This window comes from Salminus brasiliensis, chromosome 20, assembly GCF_030463535.1.
Source record: "Salminus brasiliensis chromosome 20, fSalBra1.hap2, whole genome shotgun sequence".
Classification (NCBI taxonomy): domain Eukaryota; kingdom Metazoa; phylum Chordata; class Actinopteri; order Characiformes; family Bryconidae; genus Salminus; species Salminus brasiliensis.
In genome coordinates this window covers 16,120,931-16,135,520 of record NC_132897.1, presented here as the reverse complement: position 1 = coordinate 16,135,520, position 14,590 = coordinate 16,120,931, and the positions used below count along the sequence as shown (strand labels likewise).

Here is a 14,590-nt window from a genome sequence, read left to right as displayed (position 1 = left end):
GAATTTACTTTAAATGCATTTTAAAGGTGCTTTTCTTTAATGTGTTTGCTTCTCACTGCAACTGTAAAGTACCTCCCTGGATTACCTGCAAATAATCGGTACTATGCTAACACTGTAATAGTATCTGTAACCGTGACACTAACTGTAAAAGTAACTGTAATCTTATAACTACTCCCATGTTGTACATTTAGCACCTAGGAACAGTGAAAGTTGGTATGTAGATAGATACAGTATACACACACAATTTTCTATTCATATTATTTTATTTATTTAATTTGATTATATTTGCATGTATTTTGCTGGACCACTGTAATGTAACATCTTACTAATATGCTTACCAAATTAAATATAGAGCAATTACTTTTAGTATAATATTATTATTGTATAATATTACTTTGCAGGGGGTTTACTGTTATTGTTGGGACAATCACTGATCATGATCAGTGTAGAATTGTTTTTTTTTGTTGTAGAAATTATAATCAAATTAAGTTGGCGTATTGAATCATATTGTGTGAATTGCACGTTCTCAGGGCTGTGCAGCAGGCCTTACGGTGTCCCTCCACTCTGTTCTGCAGAAGACCCCATGCTGTCAGGCTGTCTGACAAACAGGGTGGGCATCCCCATGTCTCTGGCTGGACATCACAGTGCCGCAGCTCAGGCCGCAGCAGCGCAGGCTGCGGCAGCGGCAGCAGTTCAGGCGGCTGCGCTGGAGCAGCTGCGGGAGAAGCTGGAGGCCGGAGAGCCGCCAGAGAAGAAGGTGATGCTGATGGCCGAAGAGCAGCAGAGGATCATGCAGCATGCACTTCAGCACAACCTCTTCGCCATGGCAACCCAGCTGCCTATGAACATTAAGCTGAACAACAGAGGTGTGTGTGTGTGTGTGTGTGTGTGTGTGGAAGCATCCTCCCCCTGTACAGAAAGAATATATATGAGAGTTCTATTCCTGCTAGATTATAACGTAGTTTAATTATAGCACAGTGCACTGTGGCCCGTTAGTGTCTAGTCCAGGATTCTCATTAAAGATGTAATGATATTGAAAAATCATGACAAAAAAACACAACACCTACCATTAAAATGTATATATTTCACTGTAATTATAGTATTTGTAGTAGGGTAATAATAGATCTGTCTGCGTTATGCTATGGCACTATAATTTGAGAGCTGAGATTAGTAGTGAAGGTCTCAACCATCACTTGATGTGTATTTTTTAATGTCCCTGAGAGGAAGCTTTAGCTATCTCACACTATATTTTACATCACATCTGGTCCTACAGTTGCTGTATGTTGCAGTTGCTGTATGTGTAGAATTCTGCGTTGTTCTGCACATACGATATTCAGATATTTAAAAGGGGAGTCATGTTTCAGTTTAGTGTCACAAGTCAGTGGAAGTAGTCATAGTTTCATGTAAGGCAGCAAGGTCATTTAGTCTGGAACTGTTGTTACTGTTGCCAGGCATGGTTTAATGAAGGTCATTAACCCTTAGAAGTTAAAGTTATCGCTGGCATTTTAATATCTAAAATGATAAAGATGAGAAATTGAGTCCAAAGTGCAGGTTCTAGGCTTAAAAAGTGAAGTCTTCTAGTGTAAAGTTAGCATTTTGGAGGTTTTACCATTTAAACTAATGAAAGAAGAAGCAGCAGATTTGAACTTTTCAGAAATAAAAGTGAATTAAAAGTGATTAATCGCATAGACAGTTAGGGAACCAATTACTTTTCTAGCAAATTTGTAATGTAAATGAATTATAAAAACTAAAATAAGGTTAAGTTTATGTATAAACAGTAGAACGATCCCAACTGAGTCTGTGAATCCCGGACAGTTAACAGCAGTTGGCAAATCCCTTAATCTAGAGCAGGAAACAGAGGGTCGATGTAATATTTACCCCTACTCAGGCCGTGCGGTTGATGAATAACTCCTTTAACTCTGTATATAAGCTACAAAGAGTAAAGGATGGCAGCCTCTGAAACAGTTTGACTCATCTGTCTCAGCAGATGCCTTAGCTCAGGTCATAACTGCGAAATATTAAGCTTCCAACGATCAATCACATTTAATTCATTTTATGTGCCAGGCATGAAAATGTTATAGAGAAAGAAACCTCCTAAACTCTCCTAAATCCGGGTCAAATACGAGCCGTTTCTAAATGAATACAAATGCTGCTGTCTGGCTACGAGCAAAATGGTAATGATTTCACTACACCTGGCTTAAAGATGAGCCATAAGTCATGCACTTCGTAATGACAGAGTCCGTGAGAAGATTGCGGGGTCTATCTCTCCATGAGCAATATGTTATTTCTGCATGAGTGTTACTCTTGTATCAGTCATAATGATAGACTGGGCTTTATATACTGTACGATGGGAAAATGGCAACGTAATTCCACAGCACTGGGCAGGGCCTTGATGTAATACAGTCAAACACTCTGCAATTTAAAGATTATTTTAAATGTTATTTGCTTCAACCACGTCTGGAAATACATTGAGGCGTCTCTAGTAATGACACATGAGATAGAAATGATAGACATTAAAGCGCTCTTTATTGTAGCTGCAGCCCCTAAAATGATGCAACAAATAATTTAGCCTCTGGCAGGGCAGTCAAACCTCAATATTGCATTTTCCCTCAATAAACAAAAAATATATATTATTTTTATATATATATATATATATATATATATATATATATATATATATATATATATATATATATATATATATATATATATATATATATATACACACACACACATACACACACACACCGGTTGCATATAATCGGCATTCACCCACTGCAGCAGGCATTTTCAAAAGATAACCTGAGATTTTCTTAAGACAGTGTCAATTTGCAGATCTAGATTCTTTCAAGAGGTTCTTTTAAGCTTTAGGAGTTAACATAGTTCCATAGTCATAGCTGTAGATGATCTTAGTCTGGCGGTAATATTCAAATGTAATATTGTAGTTTAAAGTAAACAACCTTACTTCATCATTTTGTTGAATTCCAAAATTCTCCCATTTCAGAATTCCACTTGTATCAACAGAGAAATAATCTAAAATCTCCTCTTTCCTTTGCTAGCGTCAGCGATACCCACGATTCCTTCAAAAGGCCCTGTGTTTTATGATACAGACCCTCTACAGAGTGCCTTCTCCTGAGATAACCAAAAAGTTCAAATGAATAAGACGTGGTTTTGACAGACCCCCCCCCCCCTTACTCCTCATCCACCTACCCACCCCACTTCCTCCCTTTCCTTCTGAACTCTTTTAATAAACTGCTCCTTATCCTGTCACTCATGAGTTATCGCCGATAGTCAGCGGCGCGCTCCTCTTGCTTCTTGTGTTCCTTTTATAAATGCTCATATTGAGTTTTTCTCTCCCTCGCTCTCTGGCTCCTCTCTTGACAGATGATAGACAAGAGACCGCATTGAACCTGTCTACCAACGGCATTAGCAGCATCAACATGTCAATAGAAATAAATGGAGTTGTCTACACAGGTAAATAGAGCGGCCGTTTGCTGATGTAATTGCAGGCAGGAAATTCAATAAGTTATAGCAGCACCCCCTGCGCTTAGTCCTCCACACAATTTGATGTCTTTGCTATAAAATCCATTGTAATGAAGTGGCAAGTCCAATAGAGTTAAAAAAGTTAAATATCTCGAAATTGGGCCCAGGCGCTGTGAGGTCGATGGAGCTTATTGTCTTTCGTGCCTGAGAGGAAAGGGCCCTTGCTTAGGGTGGATACAGTGCTTGTGCCTGGCAAGGAAGCCACTGTAATTACCTGAAGATGGGTCATTGGAGTGGCCACCATAAGTGTGCTGGGAAAGTTTTGTGGGGGTTTTTTTGTCTTTCTGAGAATGAGATCAAGCTAAAGTATGCCAATTTTTTTTTTACCTTCTTCCCAGTACAGGAAGTATAAATTTAGTGAATGAATCAATGAAGATTTCTCCGCCACTGCCGCAGTGCCCAAAACCATTGTGCAAGCAATTGTAGCAGGCACGATATTACTCGATTTGCAGAGGGGCTGCTATCTCTTTGTTTTTTTCTTAGGAAAGCATGAGGCTGTTTCAACATTGCAAACTGCAATTTTAATAGTCAGTTATGTCGGTCTTGTTATTCAATAGTTGGGCAACTTTTTACCACATTTCCAGAATTCATTTGTCAAGCATCATTTCACAATGTTTTCTACACATTTATATAGGATTGCATACAGTACTTTTAAAGGTTGTAGTTTCCTATAGGCAGTAGATATATCCTTTGTTCAGAATAAACACTAATATTAGAATAAATACGGTTAACATTCCTACAAAAAGTAGTGATTAAATGTGGAAATTATTGTTTGTTTAACCATTTCCAAACCTCTCCTTAAGGAAACCCAGCATTATTTGTAGTCATTATCCAATATCTGTTTAGGTTAATCAATACTTCATTAAGTTAAATCAGGCGTTCTGCTGGTGGATTTGAACAAATCCATGTAGTGGCTAGAAGCTTCTCAAGGAGAAATCTGGAATTAAACCTGCTGTTCTGATTGGCTCATAAGATATATAAGTACTTTATAACAAGAAATGTACTTTTGTTGCATGAATGTTTAAATGTATTCATTGCATCAATTTAGAGTGTTAAACAATTTGCTTCTGTGCCTAAAACCTAAAAGCTCAGTGCTATACTAAAATAAATGCATTCAGAGATTAATTAGACAAATTAGATTTTGAATTTTGCAGTGCTGGACATGCCTGGATTAGCAAAAAAAGTTTGATCAGTCCAGCACCAGTCTAATGATGCTGGACACTTGCTCTCTAAAAACAGAATTAGGGGTCTTATCCAGTTAACATGTAAAAAACAGCTAGTGTACGTCTGTATAGACTGTATAATAACAAGTAGCTGATTAAATGTCTGTTCATTATGTGCACTTTTCAAAGCATGTTTGCAAAACTTTACACCTCATAGAGGTAAAAATGCCATCAAGTTCGGAGTCTTTTGAGTTTGTATTCATTGTAGATGTTGGTTGTATTGCACAGCTAAATTGCCATTCACTGAGACTTCTACTGTGTTTCCACCGACCACAGGGGTGCTGTTTGCTCGCAAGCCGGCCATTTCGGTCATGCCGGGCAGCCAGCGAGGCCAGCACCACACCGGCTCTCAGGGAAAGAGCAACAGCCCCGGGCTCAGCAGCCACCTCCCGCCGTCCTCTTCCTCATCCTCCTCCTCATCAAGTTCCTCCTTGCACGGACCGGCTGCCTCGCCTTGAGCCGCCTCTTGCAAAAGCCACCGAACCTGCTCCCCCTTTTCTCAAAGACACAGTGCAGGCTGCTAAACTCTCCACTTTCTTTTTTTTTCTTCAGTATCCTCTGATGAGGACTTCCTGCTCTTTTTTTTTTGTACACGTCCTCCAATGATCCTTCTGTGACAGAATCTGACGTCTATCTCCGGAGAAGTACTTACACGGAGAGAACAAAAGGTTACGCTTAGTCCCAGCGGCTTGCGGCAGCACATGTGAAGTGCATTAAATATACATACAAGGCACGCTATTATTTCCCCTCTGAGGACACTTTTTTTAAGCGTGAAGCTTCTTTACGAGGCTCTCTGTATGACCGTGCCACAAACAGGTGAGGAAAACGAAAAGAAAGCTGAGGAAAAGAGCGCTTCGACTGCTCGAATGAAGCGCTCCAGCAGGATTCTCCACAGAAGTATGGACTCTACTGGCTGTTGAGCATGAAAAAGTACACCTCGTCCCTCTTTAAGTACTTTCCAAATATCTTTTCACGTGAATTATTAGATTGAACAACAGACTAGCTCTACTTTCAGCTAATACCAAAGAGCATATGGGTAACATTGTGGTGTGCGTGTGTGTGTGTGTGTGTGATGTCCTTTTTTGCATATGCACAGCTTCTCCCATTACAAATCATGTTTAGATGATGCCAATGCAGAGATGGAAAAATATATATGTATATCTATATATGCAATGATGAGAGTTATCAAACTAAATTACTGAATATTAATATTTTAGCTGTAGTCAAAGCACATGCCATTTAATTGAGGGCATCGAAAAGTCAGGGAGATAAACGTACAAGAGAAAACCTCAATCGAATATCCTTTTCAAGCCCTGCGTCCACAGAATCTTTCATAGATTGGGACAATCATAAAAAAAATAAAAAAAAATCCTAAAAGGAGGACCGCCGTTTTCGCATCAGTTATTATTCCCTCATGTGAATAAAACAAGCACAGAAGGGAACTTGGGTGGTATTCTGCATTGCCTCGTGGCTGGTTATTGGTCAGAAATATGGAGAACATTGTTTGGGAAAATGTGTTGAAGGAGGCTTTCTCAGCACTTCAGCTTCAGTTTAATGAGCAGGCTCGCAAGTGTTCATTAAATGAAAGATTCTGTAATTAAAGGAGCATCAATTAACATCGAGAGCTTGTCAGTAAAGGTTCTCAATGCAACTCTGTGGATTACTTTATTGTTTAGCTTGGATGTTGTTGTTTTTTAATTAATCGTGAAAAAAATCTGGATGAGCACTTCAATGCATTTCCCTCCTGCAAAAACAACCCTTGAGAAAAAGGTTAACGAATATGGCGAGTGGCCTAAATGGGACTACATTTAAACCAGTAGTTAATTGAGACCACAATGTCTTTGTTGTGAATTGGATCTGATTTTTAAGTCCAGCCCCATGATTTTTAAAAATGTATCCCTCCTTTCGAATATTGCTCACGCTCTTTGATACCTCTGCTTTTCTGTTTGTAAGGGAATTTTTTTTAGAAGTCTGTAAACAAATGATTTCAAATTTTATTTATTATTATTATTTTCATCTTACTGCTTTTAATCTTTTAAGCAGTTCTTATATATATATATATATATATATATATATATATATATATATATATATATATATATATATATATATATATATACACACCCCAAAAGTTATTTTACATACAGCCAGATACCTCACAGATCTACCTGTACATACATTATAATAGATTATGAATACAAGAAATACCTCATTTATTTTATTTCTATTATTTCTTTGTGAAACCACTTGAAAATCAATGCTTTTGTTTCTACAGATCACTGGATTTTTTTTTCCTATTTTGTATTGTTATACCAAAGAAGGGAATATATTATTAACACACATCTACCTCATTTCTTATAGACTGTGCCAACAAACATGACCACGATCGCCAGTTTTTAAGTGTAACCTTTTTTTTTATCCTTCTTTTTTTGGTCCAGGATCTGCTTTAAAGCATGATGACATCTTGTGAGACAGGTCTATCCCTGTTTAGTGCAAGATGTAATTTGCATCGCTTGAGGTCTTCTTTTTTTTTTGTATGTGGCATTTTCCTTTGTTGGTTTGTGTGTGTGTGTGTGTGTGTGTGTGTGTGTGTGTGTGTGTGTATGGAAACAAATGCCAGAAGGATTTTATTGTATGTACACAATCTGCTTCAAGCTATTTAATATAGATTTGAGGTGGGGTTAGTAAACACATCTGATAGAAGGGTTTTATTCCACACCAAATACTTAGTAATATACTGCATAAGTAAAGCTGCAGCCACTGAGATTTCTTTGGAAATTAAAGGTCATGCATATGCACGGTGGCGAGGAGCACATATTTTATAAATAATACCAGTGTTTACTTGAATCACTGTTTTTCATGCACAACGTGTTCTAGGCGTCAGTAGAAGAAGGGCTAGGTTTACGAAGACGTTTCATCGCTGTCATATCAAAACCTTGCTACTCCAAGACATTCACCTTTGGGTTTTTTTATACCAATTGAAAACGCCAGCTGCCTCCTTTACAATTAGAGTATTTAACGATGAAAGGACCGACAGAAAGGGTCCGATACAAGAGAAAATCGTGTCACGTTAGCTTACATTAAAAGTTAAGAAATGTCATTACCTTGTGAGAAGAGTCACCACTCGAAATATAGGAGGTTTTGTTACGACAGCAGCAAGAGCGCAGCACAGCTCAGCGATCTGAACCATGAGAAGTCTCTCGCTCAGTCACTCAAAAAGGTTTTGCATAAGCTAGGAAAGCATGCTCCTGCAAATGGCTGCAGTAAACCTGGCCTGGAAATGAGATCTGAATGTTGAAGCAGGACTTTTTGGTCAGATGGAATCGACCAAGCCAAAATGTAGTTTTTTAAATACTGTTCTGCCTTTAGCCTCCATCAACCAACCAATCAATCAATCAATCAATCAGAGCTTAATAATAACATTTACTGTTGTAGTTAACATGGAATTTATGGCACTTGGCTCAAAAGATGAAAGTGGTGGTGTATTCACTTCAGGCCTTGGTTGACAGATGCTAACTTCAGAAATCAAACCGATGTTATCACTGTTTAGCGCAGCGACACAGCAGACCGCAGCTTGACGATCATTTTTGCCCTTGTATAGAAGCAAAAACTGAAGGAAATATATGAATATATTTGTGTGTAACGCCGAAATTGAGCACAATCGACGCACAACTGTCACAATTCCTAACCGTTCATTAGAATTTACTAATTTGCAGACATATCAAGGGATGTGTGCTTATTGTTTGTTTGTTTTGTTTTTGTTTTTTTTTCTTTTCCACAGTAGTGGCACAGTCCGTTCTCTCACACAGCCGTCACCCCCCCCCCCCCTTCCATCCGTATTGCTAGGCTGCGGAGATTTGTGCTGAAATCTCTGGGGTGTGTGTCGACTGTGAAACAAGAACAATTCCTGTAACCAAAGCTTTTCCAAAAAGAACCTTTATTCGCTGATGTTCACTGATTCTTGAAATACAAGCTTATTTATCATTTTTCTGAAGGTTAAGGAAAAAGAAAAAAGAAAAAAAAGAAAAAAGAGAGGAGGGTTAACTCATACTTACAACAGAAAAGAAATATGTTTACTTTGTTAGATATGTAAACAATGCTATGCTGGTAGATTTTAGATCTTATTCGCTGTGTATGAAGCTTCAAACATTTCTTTCGTTTCCCTTTTATTTACTTTGGATAAATCCAGTGCATTATGGGAAAGCTGGATTGTGGTGCTCAGGGGTTAAAAAAAAAAGTACAAAAAAAAAAAAAAAAAACCAGGTGAAAGATTTTTTTGTTTGTTTGTTTTGCCATTAACTTGTAGCATAATTAGAAATAAAGTACTGCTTTCAACTTAACAGACTGGATGTGGCCATTACTTCTTATTGCATAATGATTTTTTTTTTTTTTTTTGGAAAGAATAAAAGACATGTAGTAGATACACAGTACTAAAGCTCCTAAATGCACTGTTCATTCTCCAGTCCATATGTGGAAACACTGTACACGTACACTGTACACGTTCCAAACTCCAAGAGAGCATAACTTTGTTTGATAGCCAATGTAAAACAAATGGCAATTGAAGTTCTCTTTGCGTTAAGCTGCCCGATGATGCTGCGTTAGTGCCAGTTAAAAAAGATTCAACTGGAGAAAGTGCATGCTAGAATTTACTCTCCCAGTAATGGTAGCATTATTAGTAGCGTGATAACTGAGAGTCCTAGCTAGTGGGTTGGAAATGGTAGTGATTATTATTCACAGTTTTTGTGATGTCACGACTGTTCATATTTCAAATTTCTGTTACGGTAATTAGTTGAGTAAGTATATAGGTACGATTAGTGTATAATTTTACAGTGAAAAAAAGAAAAGGAGGGAATCACCTGGGTTTGGTCGGTTCACTTTTTTTTTTCATCTGCCAAGTTTTGGCAAATCTTAAAAACCTGAATAGAAAAATTCCAAAAAGTACCTAAATAACATAAGAATTATGCTAGAAAGAAGTGGAAAGGTTTGAATATCACTAAAGCCAAACCAAGAATAGAATAGATAGGACAATACAATAGTGCAAGGTCAATAGATAAAATGTGAGACAGTGTGCATAGACAGTAAGTTCAAAGACAATAAATACAATTATATACAAATACAAATATGTGCATGTGCAAATGTGAGCATGAAAGCTGGGTGATTTCAAGAGCAAAACGGAATAAATATGTAGAGAAGCGATGTGCTGCGCATGTAGATGAAAAGGAAAGGAGTTCAGGAGTGTATGCTGAGTATGCTACGTAAACCGAGTGTACAGTGGAGGAATAAGTAGCAGCTAGTGCTCAGGTAAAGAGAGCACTACGCAGCTTGTGTCCAGAGAGGAGTTCAGTTAAAGTGCATACAGTCCCTGAGCTAGTGTGGATGAACTGGAAGTGTGTGGTGTGTGTGTGTGTGTGTGTGTGTATACACATGTTCAGGTTGGGGTTGGTTATGATGATGTGTGTGTATTCAGGCTGAATATTTGAATGTATAAATCTAATGGAAAGGTTAATCACAGCATACCTTTCTGTATAATTATATACATTTTAATTTGCAATATCACGACTCATTGATAGAACACAACTTTTCAGACAAATTTCGTAGTTGCCTGTAACATTTGCAAAACATTTGAATGGAAAGCTGGCTATTGTTAGGAAAGGTCAGGAAATTCAAATGCCAATGCTTTATAAACATCCGACTCCTGATGGTGGAGGTCAAGTTCTGAAGGTCTGGAATCTAAACAAGCCTTCATGCAGTTTTAAAACATCTTTAAAAAGTTCTGTGAACAGATTAAACGTTTTTTTTTTTTGGTTGGAGGAAAAAAGGTGCAGAATTTCATAAATAGAACAACCTCTCCAAGCTCAACAGTTGGGGTAGACTGATCTTGCCTTGGGCTTGTGCTGCAGCCAGTGGCATGGCAGGGAAACATTTCACCGGTGGAGAGAAAAATTTATTCCATAAAAGATCAAAAAATTTTGGAAGCAAACACCACACTGTCGGTTAAAAAATAAAAATTAAAAAAAGCTGAAGATGAGAAGAGGATTGATTCTGCAGCAAGATAATGATCCCATGATCAAACAAATTTTGACCAGGGGTGCCCAAACATTGGCATGTCAATATATTCAACCGTCTACAGCAGCTTAGCCCTGCCAACTCCCACTGCGGATATAAAGAGCGTTTCATCCAGGACTAATTTTTTGCATAAGGCACCATCCAGGGCAGCCAATCAGAACAGAGGTCAGTCTTAAATGCAGGGTATCTACAGTAGTGTGTTGACCGTTTCCCCCCCTCATATACTTTAAGTCAAGTCAAGTCAAGTGGGTTTTATCGTCATTTCAACTACATACAGAGTACACAGTGAAACGAAACAACGTTCCTCCAGGACCATGGTGCAACATAGACAGTGCATACAAGACACAAGTGCAACACAAACAAACAAGTGTGGACAGACAACACAACACAGTACAGACCAGAGAATAATAAATAATTGACGGTAGTGTGCAATTGTGCAATGTGTAATAAATAGAGTCCAGTGAGGTAGTAAAGTAAAGTTATTAGTGCAATGCTTTGTGCAAAAATGCTTCCCCTTTTTTCCTGGGGTAAATGGTTGGAGAGAGAGAGAGAGAGAGAGAGAGAGAGAGAGAGAGAGGGAGAGTGTACATGTACCAAAAAGATATCAGTTCAGAAGTTGAGTTGTGTTGAGGAGTCTGATGGCTTGGGGGAAGAAGCTGTTGCAGAGTCTGGTCGTGTTGGCCCGGATGCTGCGGTACCTTCTTCCTGATGGCAGGAGGGAGAACAGTCTGTGTGAAGGGTGGGTGGAGTCATCCACAATGCTGGTTGCTTTGCGGATGCAGCGGGTGGTGTAAATGTCCATGACGGAGGGGAGAGAGACTCCGTTGATCCTCTCAGCTGTCCTCACAATGCGTTGGAGGCTATCATGTTTTGCGTTACAGCTATCATTAGTGGACCTCAGGTGACAATAACTGTAGATGGGCAAAATGTAGAATATGGGCCTTTCTAACCTTAAGTAGTCTTATTTTGTATAGAAGATGAGTAATGTCAAATGTTATTATTAACTTATGTACTTTTTAGTTGCACACCTCTGTCCCTTTATTTAATCTGTATTTCTTTAAGAATTAGAAGGTCCTTATATCATGGAGCAGGACTCTTCAGTCAGCCAGATCATTTAAGCATGAAGTTCAGGATTGTTCAATAGAAAAGGCCCTCAGCTGTTGAACAGGCTTGAGTTTATCATCAGGCTAAACTGAGAAATCCTTAATTTGTGTAGTTATTAGTGTTTAACGCTTTGGAGAAAACTAAAGCATGTTGAGATCCAATGATTACCGTTTCTACTAGCTCACAAACAAGCAAAACTAGCAAACAGGACAAAAGGTTGGTATTTGTCAATATATGAATCTATAAATCTAGTGGAAAGGATAATCACTACATACCTTGCTGTATAATTATATAAGTCATTATACATTTTTTAATTTGCAATATTACATAATGAATTGTGCAATTTCAAGCCATCTGCTGCTCCTAGTCCATCCCATTAGGTTTTGATTGTAATGTACTACGCTACTGGGTAAATCAAAAACTCTAAAAGTTACAGAAGTGATGTCCATCATCTGGGCTTACTGACAGAAGACAATGTCAAAAGCTGCGTTCCGAAAACTGACTGAGTGTCTTCTGCTCATTAAACGTGATAAACAGTGCGATGCACCGCTCAGCCCCATTACAATCAAAAACGTAATGGGTTTGACTGGGAACGGCAGATGGTCCGAAATATAAACACAGGTGCTAAGCATTAAGGGGGGAGGGGAATTAGCCACCATTAGCTGACAACACAGACAAAAACGGGAGCAGGGGAGAAGAGAGAGAGAGAGAGAGAGAGAAAAAAAAAAAGATGACTTGGCAGGACAAAGGTCAAAATCCTACTCTGCAAACGCAGGTAATTAAACTAATGATGCCAGGGGTGTGTGCAGCATTAAGCAACTAAAATGGAGTAAAGATTGGTTAATTAAGGGCTGAGAACCTGATGTAATTAGGAGCCGGGCCAAGATTAGTGGCTGTCAATGGTCCGGCCTGGGATTTGCAGGTAATAGAGTTATCATTGTGGGCTCAAGCAGTGTTACATTACACTTCAGAATAAACAAAAACAAATTAGCGGCGTCGGCCGATAATGGGTTATCTTGTCAGGCCCTGACAGAAATCCATGCCCTATAACACAGTGTTAATTTTATGCACCACTGACAACCACCGTCACAATCAATATGGCTACTATAAAGTAAGGGAGCCCATCAATCTGACTTGAGGACAGGTGGAGGAGATTTTCTTTTTGCCTCTCTGCTGTTTGTTAGTGTGAGAGTGTGTGTGTGTGTGTGTGTGTGTGTGTGTACACTTCACAGCTAGCACATTATTTCCTGAGGTAGAGTTTACGCCCAAACTGAAGTGCTGCACTGTTTAACGAGGTGGCAGTCATGGACGTTACGTCAGTCTCTGTTCAGGCTGATCTTGTGGAAAAGTTTATAGCTCAGTGTATTCAGGGTTAAAATTGCTTGGAATGAGTCTCGAAGTATCGCAATACATTTGGTCTTAATGTTGGTTAAAAAAAGACAACACCCCCCCCCCCCCCCACCCCCAAAAAAAATAAAATAAAATAAAATAAAATAAAAAAAAAAACACACCTGATTCATTTATTTTGTACAAGCCTGAGCAATGTCTCAATTTACAGTACAGAGTCATTGTTTGAGTGGAATTTAGGGCTGTGACTATTAATTGTAAGTTAATATGTAAATGATTGTATATACGCAGTATACAGTTACATACTACACTATTACAATACTACTACACTAATTATATACTACACCAAGTCTACTACAGTATATGCTAGTTATATACACCAAGTCTACTTCAGTACACTACAGTTATATACTACACTAATAGTCTACTACAATATACTATACAGAACCAAAAAGGAAATGTAAATTTTTTAAATATTTATATAAAATACTTACTTTTGATCATGAATGCCAATGTTTATGTACTACTTTACTTAATAATTAACAGTTTACTTGAGAAAAATAAATGAAGACTTTCAACCAACTCCTTGGTAAATTAGGAAATCGATTGGGTCACATTTTTAAGTGGTAAATATAAGTACAAGTAAAAATTGTCTACATTCACAAATCCTACACCAATTTATTTTACGGCAATACAACAAACTATAAAAAAAAGACTTCGAAATATGAAAAATACGAAACAGCTCTTTAAAAAAACTTCTGGAAAAACTGGAAAAAAGATACAACTAGGACACTACAATATAGTCTTTATTAATAAAAAGATATTTGAAAATAGTACTGTAAAAAAGCTTTTAAATGAGTGTGTAAACCATTCTGTTATACTGAAACAGCGAGCAGATAGAGATTTAAAAACAGATTATCACACAAATCTTTACAAAACACACAAAAATCTCAGACTTCCTCATAACGCTGGAAATTCATCAGAACCTATAATAGGCATTGCCTTATTACAACCTCCTCGAATCTGAAGACGGACACGAACTTTCCGTGGCACCAGTGAATCATCCAACCAGTATCAGCTACTCAGCCCCCCCAAGAATGGAAAAGTGTGCGCATCAAACCAGCATTCACTTATAGCTCCGTATACATGATCTGATGGTAGGCTGTATTGCACCACATCCATCATGCGTCCCAAATAGACCCCCCACTACAGTGAGGCATTAAAGCTCACGTGACCGAAGGGTCAGATTACCTGTGCCTGGGGTCATCTTAACACTGCTAATCCAATTGCATTTTTACAAGTAACAA

The 14,590-nt window shown here is 38.2% G+C and overlaps 1 protein-coding gene across 1 annotated transcript in view; it reads left to right on the top strand.

The window, feature by feature from the left end:
* Nucleotides 1-5,797, top strand: part of arid3c (AT rich interactive domain 3C (BRIGHT-like)) — a 70,736-nt gene extending 64,939 nt beyond the window's left edge. Inside the window, exons 6-8 of the mRNA XM_072664805.1 lie at nt 576-866; nt 3,385-3,474; nt 5,043-5,797. Of these exons, the coding sequence (XP_072520906.1) occupies nt 576-866; nt 3,385-3,474; nt 5,043-5,224 (563 nt within the window). The 3' untranslated portion in view covers nt 5,225-5,797. The remainder of the gene's footprint in view (nt 1-575; nt 867-3,384; nt 3,475-5,042) is intronic.
* Nucleotides 5,798-14,590: the final 8,793 nt, after the last annotated feature.